We start from the raw sequence: 21,330 nt of genomic DNA, 5'->3' as shown, positions 1-21,330 counted from the left end.
AGAGGGTCATGCTCCTGGGTTGCTTGCCAATATGTCGCACTGCCTCTACGGTGGCATTGCAAGTATTGGCTGGGGCGCCACCTCTTGACCTGGTGGCAGTACGTCTTGGTATTGCCTTCAAGTTGAAAAGAGGAATGAGATTGGCTACAACTGACTGGGAAGAGGCTTCAGGTGCTGTAGATTTGAGTAGCTCTCTTATCGAAAATGCGTGCTTTTGGTACTGATGAATCTCTTTTTCTTTGGATTACAAACTACCTGTGAACCGTTCAATACAAATTATATTGGATGGTTTCAAATCTAGAACTCGTCAAATAAATGCTGGAGTTCCCCAGGGCTCCGTTTTGTCTCCGACTCCCTTCCTCATATTCAAAAACGAGCTCTTGCCTGTCACTTCTAATCCATTAAACTGTTTCGCTTATGACAGTACATTCAGCTTTTCATATTAGTTTCTAGATTCACATCCTTGTTCTTCGGATATTAATCTTCAACAGCAGCGTATGATAAGCTCATTAAATTCTGAACTTGACAGCATTGTCCAATGGGGAATCAAAAACCGTGTATAATTTAATGCTTCAAAAACTGAATGCTGTCTCCTGTCGTTAAAGCGTAACAGCATCGGGGGTGATGCTGTTATCAACTGTCACCACTTATGGAAAGATCACATATTGGATATCGCCAAAAACGCTGCAAGGTACTTAGGATTTCTCCGACGGTGAAAAAATGTTCACCCTTCTGATCTGGCTATAATTTACAAAGCCTTCATTCGTGCAAAACTTGAATATAACTCACATATTTGGGCAGGTGCCCATAAAATAAGTTTTAGCCTTTTAGATAGGATCAAAAAAGAGCTTTAAAAATTAAAATTCTTTACACAACTCTGTTTTTGCCTCCCATTCCAATCATCAAAATTTGAAAGCCAATGTGCACTGGTATCTCCTCTTAAATCCTTTCCCATTTTCCTAACACTCGCACTGTGTTAAAACTTAAGCGTATTCAGGGTATTAATATCCCCTGTACATTATATAGAAAAAAACTTAAAGATGATTAATTCTCTAGTCCAGATGGAATTCCTCCAATTGTCTTTTAAGTTGGTAGGGGCATCTCCCCTTCTTCATATTTGGGCAAATTCCCAAACCAGTCTTTTAAAGGAGTAACAAGTGTTAAATTATTAATTACAGACAATTCTGTTAACTTCCAGAATTTCCAAACTTTTTTAACAAGTTGTTTGTGACAGTTTGAATTTAAACTGCAATTATATTTCGACAGATACTATTCATTGATTAGTATAAAGCTTTTAACTTTCTCATATATATCATCACATTTAAGCTTAGGGGAAAAAGAGTTTCCTACAAAGTTAATAAGATGGATTTCATCTCATCTTTAAAACAAGTATTATCAAGTTAAATTCACAGGTGTTTTCTCTAACAATTTCATTGCAACATCAGGAGTTCCCCAGGGAAGTAATTTAGGGCCTCTTCTTTTCATCTTAACTATTAATGATGTACCGTTTGTGCACTATACAGTAGCATTTTAATCTATGCTGATGATATAAAAATCTTCAAAAGCATAAAATCTATAAACGATCTATTACAACTCCATGAGGATATTAACAGTTTTGTTATTTGCTGCAAAAAGAATACGTTCCCATTTTAATTTTTCCAATAACCGATTTTCAATTCAATTTAATTTAAAAAATCTTTAATTTCATAATATTAAATCAGCAGCGTTTTGTTGATAAAAATCAGGACTTTGATACAAAAATTACTTATAAAAATGTCTGTTCCTATGTAATATAGGGAAGCGTCAGAAGTATTTCAAATTACTGTAAATTTTAATTCCTTGAATAATATTCAGATAAATTCAAAACATTATTTCTAACGAAGCTCAAAGCCGCAAAAATGTTTAATAAAATTCAAAATTCTAAAAAACAAAACTCGCAAATAAATTTATAAAACAAATTTAATCCCAAAAGTTATGCGGTTATGTGGCTTATATTCATAAAATTCAGAGACCTTACTCAAGACTGCCTCTTTTTCTATATAACATTATATTCCTTATAGTTTCTCTCATAATACTCGCATAATAAAAGCTATTTATTGCCATCATACTAACTTTATAATAAGCTCATTTTCAACTCTCATTAGCCCCTCATCAATGGTTATTAAAAACTTTATCTATATCCAACTCTGCACCTCGTTATCCAGTATTTCTAATCCCGAAAACTCGCATTAAAACACACTGGATGATACCTTTTTATGTTTATGGCTTAACGCAACATTTTCAAAACCCTCAAAACAAAACCGTATAAAACATTTTCACTACCTTCGTATTATATACAAAAAGTTTATAAAATTTGAATAAAAATTCAAAATGGAGGTTGCACACTGTACAACATTGTCGTCTACAGTATTCAGGTTTTTACTGTCCTTGAGGCTTAAAAAGGAATTGCAACGTAAAACTTCCATCTTCGAGGATTAAGAGTAGCATTACCATAATAATTCCAGGCTATCCTTTTTTATCTATGGGTATGGGAAAGTGTTCCTCTCGAAGGTGGGAGAGAAGAGAGAGACATAAGCTATTGTTGTGCCTATAGCCTAGTAAAGGTTAGATGTGATGTTTTAATACGCAATATATCCTACTTACCGTTGCAATAAAGCTTCGTATTCTTGGTCTCTTCCAATGGCAGGAGGAAGGACGCCGTTTCACTGATATGCGGGGATAGATTCTTCTTCACCGTCGTCCTCGATCCGCAGGTCTTTGGGCAATCGCATATGCAAATGCTAAATTCATGAGCCACGCTATCCTCGTTAATAACGACGACGGCAACTTGAAGTGCACCTTTTGTTGTCGCGTCAGTTATAATGGAAGCAATCCGTACCCTGTACTCGCCGCTGTACAAAAGAGCATTCTCCAAAAAGGGTTGTTTGATTTTAATTGTAAAAGCTGTCAAAGGAAAAGAGGAATGGGATAAGGCCAAAAACAAAAAAACGCAAGATGCGTGTTGGTGAAAAAAAAATTCAAAACGTCAAAGGACACACACAAAAACGAACCTGGAGCCTCCTCGTCAAGCACATTTAAACAAAGATGATTTGGATCGGTTGGGCATTGTTCCAGGATATTCATGTCGGCAGGGAAGTATCCCAAGTCACCAATACTGAGGACTCCGTCGGTTTCATTATCAGTGGGATGGCTGTCGGTGCTTCGTCGTCGGTTGCGTTGGAGTTCCGATGCATGACAAAGAGTTATTTTGGCAGCAGCAGCAGCGGCAGCTTCGTCCTCATTGCTTTGGTCGTCCTCTTTGTTGTTTGTGTCGGAGTCATCGTGAATTTTATTAAAATCGAACATGGAACTATCGATGGCAAGGACATCGCTAGGATTTATAGAATCATAGGGATTTCGATGTTCAGCTTTGACTTCATCCGAATCATCGACGACTTGGGGTATGAGGAGCTTGTGATTTTGCAAAGTGAGTGGGCGTTTAAGTTGGAATATGTCGACATGGGACGAGAACAAAATCGAGAGATTCTCGCTGGCATAGATCCCCGATAAACTCGTTAGACTTTCAGCATAAAATAGAAGGAAGAAGAAGAAGATCAACAACAGAAATCTTGTGAACATATGCAGCTTTAATTAAGGCAAAAGGACGACGTCGAGGACAACGGCAACGACGAGGACGACGCATAAGGCCGAGCATTGTTGTTTAAACAAACATCATAATCTCAATCTAGTTCTTTTGTTTAAAGGTACCTTTGTACCTCCAAGTCTTCTCAGATATGGAATAGGGGCAATATGTGATGCAATGAAATGAAAATGGTATTATCCTTCGTTCCATGGAACGAGGACCAAAAACAAATGCAGTTAGAAATAATTTATGTGTTTTGTTATGCTTTACAGATGATTGAAAGATGCATACGGAGATAGAGTGTAGAACAAGTGCACGGAATTAATAGTACAAAACCCTCAAGCTATTGCTTTTCATCACAAATTTAAAGTTAATTGTTTTCTGCCTTGGATATGCAAGTTTATGTAGGTGACTTGTATATTACTAATAGGTTTGAATATGAAGTCCCAGTATGAAATGAGAGGTTTTTCATTGGATTCTCGATATTGGCTGATATTGCTTGATAAAATTTTCCACAGAAATGACAATACTCTTTCAAATTGGTTATTTTGAATTTGGGTTATTGAGAGGGGAGCCAAAGTCTTCTAAGAACTTTATTTTTGAAAGTAATTTATTCACTTCAAAATGTATGAAGTTTGGAAAGGTTCCGAAGAAAATTTTGTAAACTATTAAATGGATATTTCTGAAAAGCATTTCTGACCTAAAACATGCCTACATGTTGGTTTAGAATGCAGTCTAATTACTTTAGTTATTAAAATGGTAGAAACTAAAATTGGTATTGATTGATTTATTCATAGTTACAAATAGATAGTTTTTTAACCAACATGTAGTCATCTTTCAGGTCCGAAATGCTTAAATTGAAGTTCGAAAAAATTCAATATGATATGATATGGTAACTGGATGCCTTCGCAAATCACAATAGGCTGTACAAGTCTGAAGAAATTGTCTTATAATACTGGTTTTGAATGTTTTTTCACTGCAAATCTCAAACAATAACACCAACGCTCAGAGGCTTGCTGAGAAGTTGTCAGAGAACTGGTTAACATTTTCGAGCAATAAGCAAAAAATCTATTAAAGTCCAATATTTGAAAAACACAATACAATTTAATGCATACAGTTTGGAAAACCTCATTTCCAGAAAATAGGAACTTATCATAGGTTTCCTTAAAGCTATTGGCAAACATTCAGGATCTGCTACCAACTACTTGAAATGTTATTACGAATAACAAATGATGGTATTTTCACCCCACTTTCCTCCTTAAATACTTACGTTATTGATGGGGCAGTTTTCCACCAGGTACCGTGGCGTTTTCGATATATCCCTACGCGTGTAGTGAGGAACTGCAAGGGCGCACTCATATTGAATACTGAATACCTAAATACAAGTGAAATCAATTCTTTTTTTTAGAATACAAAAATTCAAGGCGGTTTTTAAAGTACCAAGCATCCGAAACAGACCGAATTTTCTTTTTAGGTTTTTTCCGAGAGCATTCACAATGCCGGCCATTTCGGTCACAGTTACAACTCGACCCATCTCTACTCGCAGGACACATATTTCCCGAACACAAGTGACATTTCTCGGACTTGGCATAATTTCTCTCATCATCATTAAATCTTGGAACATCAAAAAATTGCTTCTCATTCATATCATCATATTGTTCATCTGTATCTCGCATAGTCAAATCATCGTAAGTCAGATAGCTTCTCTTTCGAATTCCTCCATTCCTAGCTCGTTTTCGAGTGATTCGTATGGAAGGTATTGGCATGCGATCGTGATTGGTGATATCGTGAACTATGACGGAAGTATCAAGTTCGTTCTCGAGATTTCTAAGAATTTCATCTTTGACTTCACCATCATCTTGAAGAACTTCAAGCAAGTCAATTTTTTCTTGCAGTGTTAAATTAGGATCAGATAATTCTTTGGCATATGGTGGTTGATGTGGCACATACTCTTGGGGCTCATTTTCCAGGACACTATATTGAGACTTGGAATGATCTAGTGGAGTCAAGTGTGGCACAATCTTTAAATCGCCATAGCCTGTGGGGAGAAAAAAAGAAAATATCATTTTATCTTTCTAAACGTAAGCTCATCGCCCTGAAAAAACAACAGCTTTTTAAGTACTTGTTTAAAAATTTCAAAGTAATTGTCCCAAATAAAATCAACTTCTAAAGATTGCAGAAGAAACAATCCAATAGATTTAAAATAAACAAATAATTTAAGTTGACTGGATTTGCTTTAATTACAATTTTACGACGTACAATAAGAACCAAAAAGATTCAAAAAATCAACTAATATTTAAAACTAACAACTTTGCTGCAAACAAACCAATCTTCGAGAAGACAAGCAATCTTTTTGCTAATCCTTCTTGCCATTTTTCGAAATAAGTATAAAAAGTAACGAAAAGAAAAGAACGGACTCAGGCAAGCTTAACGAGCTTTAATTCACGACTCGAACGTCCAAACGTCGTCATCCTCATCATCATCACCATCGTTTCCAACGTGAACACACAAAAAAGAGGCAAAAAGGATACGAAATAAAAAAAAAAGTATTAAACTAGGATAATGCATCTATTCAATCCTAGCAGCATCACAAGCACCAATCCCAGCCCAGTTCTACAGTCTCTCTATATGATGTTCCTATGGCAAGCAAAAGATTGCAGACTTTTCGCCGTTGCGTTATTGAAAAACAGCAAATCCTGGACCATTTGCAATATTTAGTATCGTCGCTCATCGTCGTCGTAACTCGTATAGATCGTCGTTGGTCGTCCTCGTCCTTCGTCGCGAAGAGTTCCTTCGTGATTGTTCACAAAGTACAAGGACCAAGTTTGCGCTCAATTCTTCAAACAATGCCTATAACAATGGTCTCAATCTCAATGCTCTGCATATAGAATTATATGCTCCCTGACACAACATGTTCAAGGACGGACTTGGTTGTGCAGAATTAAGGTGATGTTGTAAGGATGTAATTTTTAGACGAACTTTTTAAGCCAATAAAGCCTTCCTCAAGTTTTTATATCATTTAAATGAACACCGTAGCTTCTCTTGCTGACACGCACCTGAAATGTCAAATTTTCATAACGCTTAGCATAACTCAAGCTGAATTGGTCCGATGGTATGGTTTATGCATTATGACTTTAATATTCGCTGTTCAGCTTTGCATAGACCTGTGCCTACAGAAGGCTCACAAAAGAAATATCAACGGGTTTTACAGCACCTAAGATTGTGGTTTTTCAAAACATACAAACACATTACGCCGCCAGCTCAAAATCCACACCAAACGTTGGCTCGTTAAGGTTGCATTTGACTCTCTCGTAGTTTACGTGGATTGATATTATCCCAAATGCAATTCATCCAGGAATGGGCCTCAGTGCCGCAGATATTTTGTCGATAAAAATATTGGTCATTTTCCATCAGCTTGATATCCCCTTCTCCGAACAAATGTCGTTGCCTTTATTTGTTTGAATTAAGCTCTTATTTCAAAAGAATGTTGTAGGGGTGCTCTCCCAAGCCACGACATAAAATTCCCCAAGTTGGAATCTGACTCACCGCAAGGCCAAGTGCTAGTGAGTAACGTGAAGTTGGCTTTCTTATATTCCACTCAACGAACACACAAAGTTGTTTTGTGTTATTTACCATTAGCTCCTAAGTCACGAGGATAGATTTCTGAAATTGATCGGCCTCTCTGAAAGGCCTAGTTGTTCTGAGACAAGAAATTAGATTTCTGATATCTCACTGACCGAACCGGAAGCGTTTCTTAGAGTTGATTACCTTTAGCTCATAGGTCAAAAGAATTTTTTACGGGTGCTGGTTCATATCTCGACATAAAATTCATCAAACTGGACCTATCGGATTCTCGAGAACACTCTTACGTAAGAAGGTGATGTTTTCGGAAGATCAATCGTTTCGTAAACATATGGGAGCTGGTTGATCGCGTCCTTTACCAGGGGACTATTTTATTTGCATCCATTACAATACGAATAGTTCTATCGGGGGGATGAATAGAATATAGCATCTGTACCAGTCTAACAGTATTATGCAGAAGCATAATTTTTTCCAGGTGGTATCTTCGAGAGGAAGCTTTTACGTACAATGTATGGAATGGCTTGTATCGACAGGCTTAATAATATCTGGTGGGGAACATACAATCACAAACTATACGAGCTGTACAGGGACTTGCCACTGATCAGAAAAAAGTACGTGATCAACGATTAAGGTGGCTAGGGCATGTAGATTGAACGAACAGGGAAGCTTCAGCCCGTAGGGCATGAAACGCTATTCCTGAGGGAAGCAGAAGCAGAGGTGGAGTGATCAAGTTAAGACTGACACTCATCGGCTTGGTATTCGAAACTGAAGACAGCAATAAGCTAGAGATCAAGTAAGTTGGGGGATCTATTACTTGAGGTCCATGAGCACGATGCGCCATAGTGCCAATTAAAGTAAGTATGATTCAGACATAGGTATGGGCCGCTGCTTGTGATACCATAAGTTTTTTCATAGGTGGTACATTTTTCAATGAGTTGCAAATCCTTCATTAGAAACTCTTGTAAAATTAACTGAACGAATTCGGAAAAAACTATAGGTAAGAGAGATTTTCAAGTCACTAGACTCTCCATTCCTTGTTTTCGAACTCTATGTATATCCACCCATGATGATTTAACAAAAAACTGGTAGAAAAAGCCAATTTGACAGTTATAGCAATATGGCTGCGATTAACTGTCAAATTTTAAAGTCCCGAATGTAGGGCCACACGTCTTCAGTAATCTTCTGTGTTGTATCCAACCGTTTTCTTAATCCTCATTAAAAATTTGTTTAGTAGGCCCTCTTCTACGAAACCATAAGCAATAGCCTTTTATTAAATTGATTATCTTTGAAAGACCATCCGGCCCTGACTAGATCCATATAATGCTGCCTTTATGCCACTATCCAACATCCAAACCAAGGCTATACGATACGTATGTATATATACGGACTCACTTTACTAATCCTTTAGCCCAACTTTGTCCTTTCGTCGGTTTTTGTGAGTGAGTGTTGACTTAAGCAGATGATTTTCCAATCTTGCAGCTGCGTTACGGAAATCACTTTTCTTCATTCTCCCAAAAAAATGTTTTATCTTTGCAGGCGCGAAGGCAACAAAAGGGCCCAAGAATAAGCGAGGACCATTGCCCGCCATCACACTTGCTGATGTTGAGTAAAAAGCAAATCGAATCGACTCGAGTCGAGTCGTTCGTCCTCGTCTGTCGTCTGTCCTGGTCTGTCGTCTTGATGTTCATGGAGCCTTTGTTAGGTATGTATAAAGAGACAGACAGGGGGGACCAAGTATTTTTGTATTTGCATTTTTGTAAATAAATTCTCCTTGATTGACCGAAAAACTTTCTTGATTGCTACCAAAATAAAGTTTTTGATTTTATTTTATTTTTGCATTTTTTCCCAATTTTCTTTTTCTTTTGTATTCTCGCCACCATAACTGACATAATAGGGATTGTCATAGTCGTTTTCGTCCATGGGCCATGGTCAACATTGTAAAGTACGACAACGACAACAACGTACAGGATCCTTTCAACCAACATCGTCGTGGTTTGTCAAGGATATGGACAAACGAAAAGAAAAATAGTAAAAGAAAAAAGAGTCCTTGAAAATATTGCTCTTTATAATATTATGCACAAAGTTTATCTTCTATACATGGTACTCGTGGTCCTTGTAATACCCAGAGGAAAAATTCCATCCAGGATTCTTTTCTTTGATTATCTAATATAAGATGATGTAAAGTTTAGGGAATGTGTTGTGTAAGTCTATTGGTTTTCCATACAAGGATGTTGTAGGAGGAAGATTTTGTTTTGTTTTCTTTTTTTGTTGAACTGGTCAGAAATTTGGCTTGAGAAGATGATTCTTTTGTAATATTTAATGGGAAGAACCAAATCTTATATAAGTTATGGTAAAGTCGGAAAAAGTGAAATTATTTTTTGATTTATGCTCGGGGTACGCATAAATATCTGAATTAAAATTACTTATGGGGGAAATATTTTATAAAGTAAAATACATATTTAATGTATATTTTATTCATTTCATAATTATTTAGGTATTCAATTTGGTTTACATTTGACTTTTAGTAACAAGTTTAACTAACAATGATTTTTATAAGGTTCTGGTACCATTGGGGTTTGCATTTCTTTGAGTTCTTATAAAATGTATATAAATACATAATACCCACAACTTTTGTACAGAGAAAATATACTGATCGAAATTATAATGCCGAATTGGTAGCGCTAAACCATGCCTAAGGACTTTCAACCATTTCCGTGTGTGCGTACTTTTTTCTTCTCGGAGGATTTGTAACTTCCTTACAATACGAAGAACTCATACAAAAGGAGGTTTTAAACCCAGACTTTTGGTGTGAAAGTCCCTCTCACTTTTACTTTAAAGTAATCATCAAGAAAGGACATACAACACCGAAGTCTCGGTCAAAAAGTCACCATCGACAGACGTAACTTTGAGGTAGTCAATGACTTCGTCTACCTAGGCTCCGCTGTAAACGCAGAAAACAACACCAGCGCTGAGATCAAACGCAGAATAACTCTTGCTAACAGTTGTTTCTTTGGGCAAAGAAAGCAATTGAGTGGTAAAGTCCTCTCTCGAGGGACCAAAGTGTCGACATAAAAGACCCTTATCATACCCGTCCTGCTATACGGTGCAGAAGCATGGGTCGCTTCGAGAGTGTGAGGCAGCGCATGGAATATTTTCTGGTTTTGCTGCCAGGAACACGAAAGGAGTTTCAAGAAACATTGACACTGACGTGTCTACCTCAGCCTCACACAAAAAAGCATTGCATTGAAAATACGAAACAAGCTTAGACGCTGCAAATTTTGCCATATCTCATCTTGGACCTGAACTGTTTATCCGGGAATTTGCTTTTATGGGTAGTCCAAATATCCAGAACCGAATTGATGATGTTCAAATGGTAGATGGTGAGATTGGGTTCCAACCCCAGTGGAAAGTTATTGAGGGCAGCAAACGAGAGAGGGGGAGAGAGGTGTTTCCACTAAGGCAACACCTTATCCAGGCGGCAACGGACGAATTCTAGAGATAGAATCAACGGTGGCGTCTACAGTTCCAGTAAGGTTAAACTACTTAGTGAACACCTTATAGGGCTTCTTCGACATATTCGGAGCCCAGGCCTGTAAGGAGCGGTTTATCCGGCTCACCTTCCTTGGAGTTACACTAAGGATCTGGCCCTCCAGGTTGGGGGTTGTGCCGTCGGGATGACTTCCTCGCCACGTAAAAATACCTTAAGTTTCGAAACACCAACAAGCCTCGGATACGGACGGATTCACTGTTGACAACCCACGCAAACGAAATAAGGACAACGAACTTCGGATATGTACGTGGAATGTTAAATCCCCTAACAGACCACGTGCAGCCAAACAATTAGCGGAAGCCCTAAACTGCTACAAGGCAGATATTACCGCCATCCAAGAAGTGCGATGGGATGGACCGGGCAAACGCAAACTAAAATACTGCGATATATACTATGGCGACTGCTACCGAGATCAAAGACAGCGTCTATTTGGGTGTGGATTTGTTGTTGGAACTAGGCTCAGGCAAAAAGTCTTGCGTTTCAACAGTGCATCACGAGCGCATCACGACAATACGCATCAAGGCTTAATTCGCCAACATAAGCTTAATACGCGCGCATGCCCCAACAGATGAGAAAGATGAAGACACCAAAGACATATTCATCGAGCTCTTATACAAGACATTTGAGCAGTGCCCTGGAACTAAAATTGTCTTAGGAGATTTTAATGCCAAGCTAGGAAAAAAAGACATCTTTGGTGGCATAATCGGGAGATACAGCCTGCACGACACCACCTCTGACAACGGATTCAGGCTGGTCGATTTCGCTGGGGCGAGACGTTCTGGTAGCTAGTACGCAGTTCACACACCTCAATATCCACAAGGGGACATGGAAATCTCCTGATCAATCAACCGTCAACCCGATTGACCACATTCCGATCGACGCACGACACTTCTTCAGTATATAGGACATCCGAACATTCCGAGAGGCCAACATTGACTCGGACCACTACCTCGTTGTAGCCAAGGTACGTCTACGGATATCCCGATCCAAGCCAAAACAAGGAAGTACTGTGAGAAGATTCGACGTTAGATGGCTACAATTGCAAGAGACTGCCATGTCCTTTTCCGATCGAGTCTCTAATAACCTCTTAAGGAGTCCTATGCTTTCAGCTTACTGTGCCCGATACATAAGAAAGGAGACCCTCTAAACTGCGCCAACTACAGGGGCATCAGTCTCCTAAACATTGCGTATAAGATCATCTCTGCCGTATTATGTGAACGTCTGAAGCCATTCGTCAACAACCTGATAGGTCCTTGTCAGTGTGGCTTCAGACCATTAAAGTCCACTATCGACCAAATATTCACACTACGGCAGATCTTGGAAAAAACCCAGGATCTTCAAATCGATACCCACCATCTCTTCATCGATTTTAAAGCCGCGTATGATAGCATCTATAGGGAAAAGCTCTACAGATCAATGTCTAGTTTTGGCATCCCTGTCAAACTTATCCGTTTGTGTAGAATGACGATGGAGAATGCACGCTGCTCTATCAAGGTCGGAACAGATCTTACCGATGCATTTGATGTCAAAAAAGGTTTTAGACAAGGCGATGCACTGTCATGCGACTTCTTCAACATCGTTCTGGAAAGAATTGTGCAAAACTCAACCGTCAACACTAGAGGCACAATCTTCCAAAGACCCATCCAATTACTTGGATAAGCAGATGATATTGACATAATTGGAAGATCAAAGCGTGATGTCAGTGGAGCGTTTTTGAGCATTGCGACGGAAGCGAAGAAGATGGAATTAGTGGTCAATGAGGGCAAGATCAAGTATATGCTGTCATCAAAAAAGGACACTGAACGATGTAGTCTTGGACAAAACGTCCAATATATATATATATATACCATGGACATCTATAACTTTGTTATATCCTTTAGTTAAGGACTTTGTCTACCTAGGCACCGCTATTAATACAGACAACGACAGCAGCGCTGAAATCAAACGAAGAATATCTCTTGCAAACCACTGCTTCTTTGGACTAAGAAGGCAATTGAGAAGTAAAGTCCTCTCTCGAGCATGTAAAATCACCATCTATAAAACACTCATCATTCCGGTTCTCATTCATGGCGCTGAGGCCTGGAATCTGTCAAAGAAAGATGAGAGCGTCTTAGGATGCTTCGAGTGAAAAATCCTTCTTGTGATTTTTGGTCCCGTACGCATAGATGGAGAATGTAGGGGAAGATATAACGACGAACTGTACGGGCTGTACAGTGACACTGGCCTAGTTAGCAGAATTAAAGGTCGACGGCTTAGATGGCTAGGTCATGTAGAGCGGATGGACATCAACGCTCCAGCCCGGAAGGTCTTCGAATCCAATGCCGAGGGACGGCGCGGCGCAGTAGAGGAAGACCGCGACTCAGGTGGCGCACGCAGGTGGTAGAGGACCTCAACCAACTTGGCGTGCGAAACCGGAGACAGCTACCTAGGGACTGAGCTGGCTGGAGACGCTTGTTGGTTAAGGCCCAGGTCCGCCCCGGACTGTAGCGCCACCTTAAGTTAGTAAGTAGTATTGATGATCTTTCGAAAGCTCTGCTTATACTCGGATGAAGATTTATCACCTTACGATTTGATGAATTGGAGTTGTGCTTTCTCACATTCGGAAGAAGATAAACCACAGTGTCAAGCCACAGACGTCTACCGCGAGTGCTATCGATCAGTGATGTAAGAGGTGTTTTTTTTTTAGAAGTACGGAACTTTAAAGTGGCAACACTGTTTTAAATCACAGCTATTTTGTTTTGTTTCAACATGAATAATCTTTCGTCTGAAATAAAGCTTCCAAATTTCCAAATACGTATCGGACTCAATCTTTTAGACAAATAGATACGTCAGTGAACAAAACTACAATATTTAAGGTTATGAATACCCTCAAGTGACACTGTAACATCCTCAAAAGCTGTTATGTGTGTTTGGTGCGAGTAATGCATGTTAGCTAGAACGCTATATAGTCATCAATTGATTAACCATATGTGCAAGAGCTATGGTTTTGACAATACAACATGGAAACATTTATTAACAGCATAGTTTCATGTTAATCTAGACCAATATGCTTGAAACTATTGCCCACTTGGAGGACATCAAAGATTTTACCTCAAGATAAGACTAATTCCGAACCTGAAGGCAGTGGCGGTCATATTCAAGTTCAAAAAACATTTAGGTACATTAATGCCATGAGATTATCATCATTTTTGCCTTATTCCATTTAAAAGTTGTATACCCCTAAGAAAATCCCCCTTTATAGTAAGATTATTGTGAAACTAAAAATTTATTAGAAAATATAATAAAAAACAATTCCGAGAAGAAAACTTCCCATAAACTTATTTTTAATTATTTTTCCTCCAGTTTTAATTTCTAAATTTCTATTCATTGAAAAGCCAAAAACCACATCCGAAATTTTATCATAATTTCATTAATTCTTTCACTAGAATAATCATTATTAACCGCAAACTTTAACAATAGTAAAGCTAATCTAATTTCCTCATTTAAAATAAAATTATATGACTGTGAATGTGAATGTTCATTGCATTTCCAAGAATCTGATGGTCGATTTAACTTAAGGGGGTTTTTTATTATTGTAATTATGCAACAAGAAAACCCATTTCATTTTTCAATTTGAAAATAAACTAAAAACCAAACATAAAATACCAATCCTCAAATTTTCACTCGAAAAATAAACAAAATAAAAAACTAAAACTTAACTTCTTATTTTTATTCCAAACCAAAATAAAAACTCAAACCTTTATTTGATAAAGAATGTTAAAAATACCCCTCTCCGTGATGTGGGTTGTAGAGTTTCTAGTTTCTAAACTATCTTAAATATACAACCCATATGTACATTGTACAATGTACATATGTACATTAAATTTACGTAAAAGATACATAATCCACAATCCATAAAACTTTTATCATGTGATAGCCACAGAGAGCTATATAAGTTACACGTATACACATCATATAGGATATTCTCTTCTCAGTAATCAGATTTAGTTAGTTTATTCATTCAATTAGAGTTTTCAAACTTTACCCATTCCCCAACAATCCCCTTACCCTTACCCAAAAATTCCTCTCCAGCTCATGCCGGACGAAGCCACTTCTAGAGAGCTTAATATATTCAATCCCTATAAACAAGCATCATTGCAACTTCAGGAATCCTATAGAAGTCGAAGGTCCTGACATGGGATGAAAATCTCTTTTTCCAATAAACAAAACAACACTCAAACCGTTATATTTACTTTGAACTTTCTCTATCTCTCTCTGACCCAGTTTAATTTATACAAACTACAAGAACAACAAAATCAAATAAAATACAAGAAAAAACAATAAAATCGATAGTCGATTAATTCAAACAAAAGTATGACAAGCCAATTTATTCAGTTACAGAACGCGTTCTCCTACTAGACACATACCACCCTCTTAGTATCCCTAAATGCCACTCTTAAACCTTCCTCATACCTCCGTTCGAAGTTCTGCAATAGCCTCAGGAAGGCCGTGGAACGCGGCGAGATATAAAAATTCAGCAAAACTCGATTGAAATCATTAATCAAACCACCAAATCGATAATACAACAACAAAAAAGGACGAAAAAGGACCAACAAAAATAAAATAAAAATTACAAAAAGAATTAAAAAATACAAAATCAAACAAAATCGCACAAAACAAAAGTTAATAAATTTAACAAGTGAAGTCTTTGATAAATATTTTTAATTTCTACTAAAATATATCTTTATCTATATTCACACCCACGAAACAACAGAACAGTACTCACCAGGATATCCGTTTAGTGGAAATGCCGGAACAATACCATCCTTGGCAGAGTACATGCCAGAAGTCTCAACAACTCCACTATCCGTCTCTAAGGCAGAGCTTCGAATTTTCATTCTATTTCTGGCCATGGCTGATTTATCGAGAAACTTTTCACGCCTCTTCCCGACCGCCCTATCCACTCCTTTAGCATCATCATGGTCATTAATGGGATGTCTTGATGGGGAACCTGCGTTCTTATCGTCGGCAGGTTTGGAATCTTTCTTCGATGGAGTTCTGCTTGTGGAGTTAGTTTGGTGACGACGATGGTCATTGTAGTTTCTCCACTTTTGGATTTGAGCAGTTCTGCCAAAATCCTTACTGGTATTCCTAGTGCCACCTTTTGGTTTAACGTTATTGCTCAATTTACCGGGACTATTATGACCTTCATGGATTTTGACATTGGTGTTGGTGTTGGTGTTGGTGGAGCTGGTGCTGCTACTTCTGCTCTTAGGATAATGCAGCGTGTTCCAGTAGAATTCATCACCCATACCCCCAGCCGCAGTTTCAATATCATCAGGATTAGTTCTAGTTTTCATCATCGTCGTCTTTATCGGGGCCGTAGGAATATTGCTCTTCGTCGAATCGATTGCTAAGGAGTCGCGAGCAGAAGAATCTATTCTGTCGTAGTCTTCATTGCTCACCACATCACCATCGCCGTCATCGTCGGTGTTGCTGCTGCTGCTGCCACTGGCATCCCCGATATGCTGAGTGTTGACGTTGGAATACGAGTCTTTGCTTTTAGTGAATGGAAACTACAGGAAGCAGCACCCCATACACGTGATGTTTGCCAAAGGACATAAGAATACAATATAAGAGTACATGGAAGAAAATTACAAAACGGATATAGTGAGCGGGGAGGATGTTCTTTTATATAATATTGATTTCTATAAACGATAAATATATATAAATATACTTTTGTATTTGGTGAGATGTCTTTGATGCTGACGTCGTCGGGCTTCTCCTGGAAACGAAGTTTTTGTTGGTCGTTTTGTAAGAAAGAACCATGACTGTGACTTCCTAGTGGCATTGGTTTTGATGAAGCCAAAAGAAATGCTCCTTCTTCTACTCGATTTGAATTGCTGGAAAAAAGGAAATCGTTTTCTTTTGTTAGTTGATGTGTTGTACTATCGTATACGTGTGTATGTAGTTTTGATTAAATGCTTTTTTAGGAAATAAAACGATATTTGATAATTTTTTCGATATTCATTTAAGCTTATATTAATTTAGGTGCATGCGGCATGGCAGATTGGGTGATTGCCTAAAATTTGGTTTAGGCCAGCAATGCAGCTTTCTTACCATGTTGAAGTTTATGCTTAACCTCCTCGTGGTGGCCCCCGGGCAATGATTTGGGTATCCCTATATACAAAATTTAGCTAGAATTGAAAGGGCGAAGTCTCCTGAATCTTCAGGATAGGTTACGGAGATTAGCACTCTTCGTAACTGAACTACATACCGCTACAGAAGCCCAAATTACGCCTCGGATAATTAATGATAACTCGTTGACGACTTTTGGCTATTGTACCCGGACAAAGATTGGTTTCCCGAATGTGAGAACGCTTCTGTGAAGGTCTATTGTATACAATGCCAGATTCCTTCAATTAGAGAGAGAATTTATGCGGTACAGGAAAGATTTCTCAGGGTTAAGAGAAGTGTGAGGGTTGGGATCGGGAAAATACAAGTCACCGACACGTAACACTGTGCTGCTCTACTCTGGTCATGATCCAGGAAACACTAGAGAAGCTGTAATAGGGTAACTCCTTACAAAGGCTTATCAAAGCTAGGTTTCAGAGTAGAGTACGATCCTTCACTAATATACAGTGTTACGCCTAGACGGAGCTCGCATCTGATGAAGAGATAGAATGCTTTTACAGTCAGCTAGGATCCGCCTACAACAACCCTCCCCGCGGAGATATAACTTTTGTTATGGGAGACGTCAATGCTAAGGTTGGCAGTTACAACAATCGGCAATTGCAATGATAATGGTGAGAGGTTCATTGACTTCTGCAACGACAATGGTTGTTCGGTTGTCGACAGACAGGTAAGCGTCTTCAAACCAAATTGAATACTTCGCGATAAGTCGACGCTTTAAAAGCAATCTCTTCGATGTCCGAAACAGAAGAGGCGCCGACATCAAACTTGCCCGTGACCACCACTTAATGATAGCTACCCTTAAATTTCGTACAGCTACAGTTTGAAGATCCGACGGAATAACACGAGCCCCCAAATTCAACATTGCCAGACTAAAGGATCCCAATTCAGAGACCACCTGTCTCACGAAATGAGAACAATCAGCAGCACAGATGAAATCGAACACCATTGGAATGCTGTAAGAAATTTTTTCATTTCAGGTACTGACAGAATATTTGGTCGGAAAGAAAGAAGCAACAAAACTTGGCTGGTGAAAGAAGTAGAGGGTTCTGTGATAAGTTCGGTGGATGAGCAAGTAAGAAGGTGGAAAGAACACTTTTCATCGGTTTTAAACCGATTAAAAGTACAAGCAGCTCCATCGTCATCAAGCAAACTGCTTGAACCGATCATAAAAGAGGCCTGGACCACCGAAAGCTTCCCCGATGAGTGGAAGAAGGAATTCAAAAAGAGATCTAATAAAGTGCGAAAACTGGAGAGAATATTGCGTTCTACCTTCCGTAGCCGAAATAGTAGCAAAGGTCATACTGGAACGCATCATAGAACGCGCTGTATTGATCATATAAACACCCTGCGGATCATTATTTAACAGTGCGTTGAATATCGATCACCACTACACCTGCTGTTCATTGTCTTGGAGAAGGCCTTTGATAGCGTTAACAGGGAGTATATCTGGTTAGCTTTACGCAGGAGAGGCATCCCAGAAAAAAACGAATTGCTATTAGAAAACATCGAAGGCGGAACCGAACAAGTCGTCATCTGCCACGTCGGCAAAACAAAAGCGGCATTCGGTATGTTGTCGAAAATTTGGAGGAATAACTCTATCAGTTTAAAAGCAAAACTACGACTGTTTCGCACAAATGTCGAATCTGTGCATCTTTATGGGTGCAGCACTTGGAAGGTTACTTCAGCCATTACAAGAAAGCTTCGTGAATAAATGTCTTCGTAACATCCTAAAGATTGTCTGGCCAAACCGTATATTAAATGAGGTCCTTCATAGAAGGACAGGCCAGGAACCTAAAGGACTCTATAATACGAAGGCGCAAGTGGCAGTGAATTGGATATACGCTTTGAAAAGGTAACGACTTCATTGTGTGCCAAGTAAAGTAAGTGAGTAAGTTATGTTAATTCACTTAAACTAAAAAGCTAAGAACATACAGATTATGTACATACATACGTTCAAACCTTGATCTATTGAAAGTTGCTTAAAAGGGAACACAATTTTAAAATATTAAAAAGTTGTTGAGTTTATATCTTTGATCTTAACCTTGAACAAATGACCCTTCTTATATGAAAATTGCGTCCAAATAAAACAATATATAAAGGTTTATATTAAAGGCAGATCGATTCAAAAATCAAATAAAATAAGTTGCATATTAGATATCTATAACGTTATACTTTTATTAGAAAGTCCTATCAATAACATTGTGTATGAAATATAACATCGTTTGAATGGCCCTTGAGGCTTCGCTACGTGGAACGCATTATTTGCATTGGGTCTAATTTTCGATGACTTTGGAGCATATCCAAAAAAAACCTAGTGCGCCACTGAGCTCTGTTTTGTCTCCGACACTCTTCTTTATTTTTGTGAATGATCTCGTGTCTGAAACTTCGAACCCACTTAATTGTTTTGCTGATAATAGTAACGTCAGTTTTTCATGTTTGTCTTTCGGATATTGACTATCAACGCCAGCGTATGATAAGCATGTGGAATTTAATGCTTCGAAAAGTTAATGCTGTAAACTGTCGTAAAAGCGTAACCCTTTCCCAATGCCACTATCCATAGGTGGTACTTGCATTGAGGAGACTTAACACCTTTCACTTCTAGGTATGTGCATCAGAAACCATCTCTTGTGGAGTGATCACGAGTTTGACATTGCTTAAAATGCCGTTTAGTCTTTAATTTTTTTTTTAATGATGCAATAAGTGTTTTACCCCTTCTGATCAGGCTATAATTCACAAGGCTTTTATGCGTCCAAAACTTGAGTATAATTTTCTTGTACTTGTTTGTTTTGGTCGTTCGGCGAGATAACAATGCCATGAAACCGCTTGATCAAAATACCCATTGTCTCTTAAGCTGTGTGGTAGGTACAGCGTATGATATGAATATTTCAATCCCTGCGACAGGCAAAGTTCTTAGGAGCGAGGTGGAATTGATATCTGTGATGTTTCCGACAGATCTCGCATTTCGTTGACGTACGGGTGTTGGGTAATTGTTTACTGGCCAAAATGAGTCAACCAACTAGTCTCGAGTTTGGGAACCAAACGTCGAATAGTCGACTTGAAAGGACGACCATTAGCCTCATAAAAAAGCGTAATACACAGAAGAAACAATGTAGTCACCAGAAACTGTCCAAACAGCGCGTAACTTTAAATACATTAATAATTAGTCAAATTATTTACAATAAAAACTAAATTAGTATATGACTCTCATGGCAGAGGTCTTGGTTGCATCCATTTCTGTGCCAGCTAAGATTTGTCTGTTAAGTCCAATTTTGTTATTCTAACATTTCGGCCGGTATCGCACCAATAAATGCTACAATGTTGGCTTGAATGTCATGTTTTTGTTGAAACTTCTTGACATCAAAGTCAAGCAAAAAAACGCTTGTTTTTAGGTGTGGTAGTAGGTCGTAAGCGTTAAATTCTTGCACCAGTAGTATTTTTAAAGCCTTCACACCTAAATCCTTCTGGGTGTTTGTGGTTTAATATCCAACAATGTAAACTTGGGGAAAAATTTACTTAAAACAGCAAGAATTGTCACCTCTGTAAGTTAACTAAACAAACTATTGAAGAAGAGTGTGAGGCCTATAAGAGCGATTTATCCGGCTCCCCATCCTTTGAGTTATACTAAGGATCTGGCCGACCAAGTTGCGAATTGCTAACCACCAACAAGGCTCGGATAAGGACGGATTCACTATTGACAGCCAAAGTAAACGAAATAATGACAACGAACTTTGGATCTGTACGTGGAATTTTAGGTCCCTAAACAGACCACGTGCAGCCGAAGAATTAGCGGAAGCCCTAAACTGCTGCAAGCAGATATTACCGCCATCCAAGAAGCGAAAGAAGACATATTCTTCGAGCTCTTTGACAAGACATATGAGCAGTGCCCTGGCTATGACATTAAAATTGTGTTAGGAGATTTTAACGCTAAGCTAGGAAGAGAAGACATCTTTGGTCGCACAATCGGAAGATACAGCCTGCATGACACCACCTCCGACAACGGATTCAGGCTGATCGATTTCGCTGCGGAATGTTCTGGTAGCTAGTACTCAGTTCACCTCAATATCCACAAGGGGACATGGAAATCTCTTGATCAATCAACCGTCAACCAGATTGACCACATTGCGATCGACGCACGACACTTTTCCAGTATACAGGATATCCGAACATTCCGAGGGGCCAACATTGACTTGGACCACTACCTCGTTGTAGCCATGTTGCGGCTACGGATATCCCGGTCCAAGCCAAAACTAGGAAGTACTGTGAGAAGATTCAACGATAGATGGCTACAATCGCAAAAAACTGCCAAGTACTTTTCAGATCGAGTCTCTAATAACCTCTTAAGGAGTGCTATGCTCCCTGCATTAAGCATAGAAAACCAGTGGCAACATTGCATTGCAGCCAT

The 21,330-nt window shown here is 38.7% G+C and overlaps 1 protein-coding gene across 5 annotated transcripts in view; it reads right to left on the bottom strand.

Annotated features, from left to right (window-relative positions):
* LOC129942471 (uncharacterized) overlaps positions 1–21,330 on the bottom strand; it is an 86,636-nt gene that overhangs the window by 24,632 nt on the left and 40,674 nt on the right. For all 5 annotated transcript variants that reach the window (XM_056051440.1, XM_056051441.1, XM_056051443.1 and 2 more), the window contains exons 5-10: positions 16,471–16,636; positions 15,520–16,309; positions 5,063–5,660; positions 4,893–4,997; positions 3,051–3,559; positions 2,644–2,943 (exon numbers count right to left, since the gene is read on the bottom strand). In XM_056051440.1, the coding sequence (XP_055907415.1) occupies positions 2,644–2,943; positions 3,051–3,559; positions 4,893–4,997; positions 5,063–5,660; positions 15,520–16,309; positions 16,471–16,636 (2,468 nt within the window). The remainder of the gene's footprint in view (positions 1–2,643; positions 2,944–3,050; positions 3,560–4,892; positions 4,998–5,062; positions 5,661–15,519; positions 16,310–16,470; positions 16,637–21,330) is intronic.

This window comes from Eupeodes corollae, chromosome 1, assembly GCF_945859685.1.
Source record: "Eupeodes corollae chromosome 1, idEupCoro1.1, whole genome shotgun sequence".
NCBI classification, from domain to species: domain Eukaryota; kingdom Metazoa; phylum Arthropoda; class Insecta; order Diptera; family Syrphidae; genus Eupeodes; species Eupeodes corollae.
This window is presented reverse-complemented; position numbering and strand designations above follow the sequence as displayed.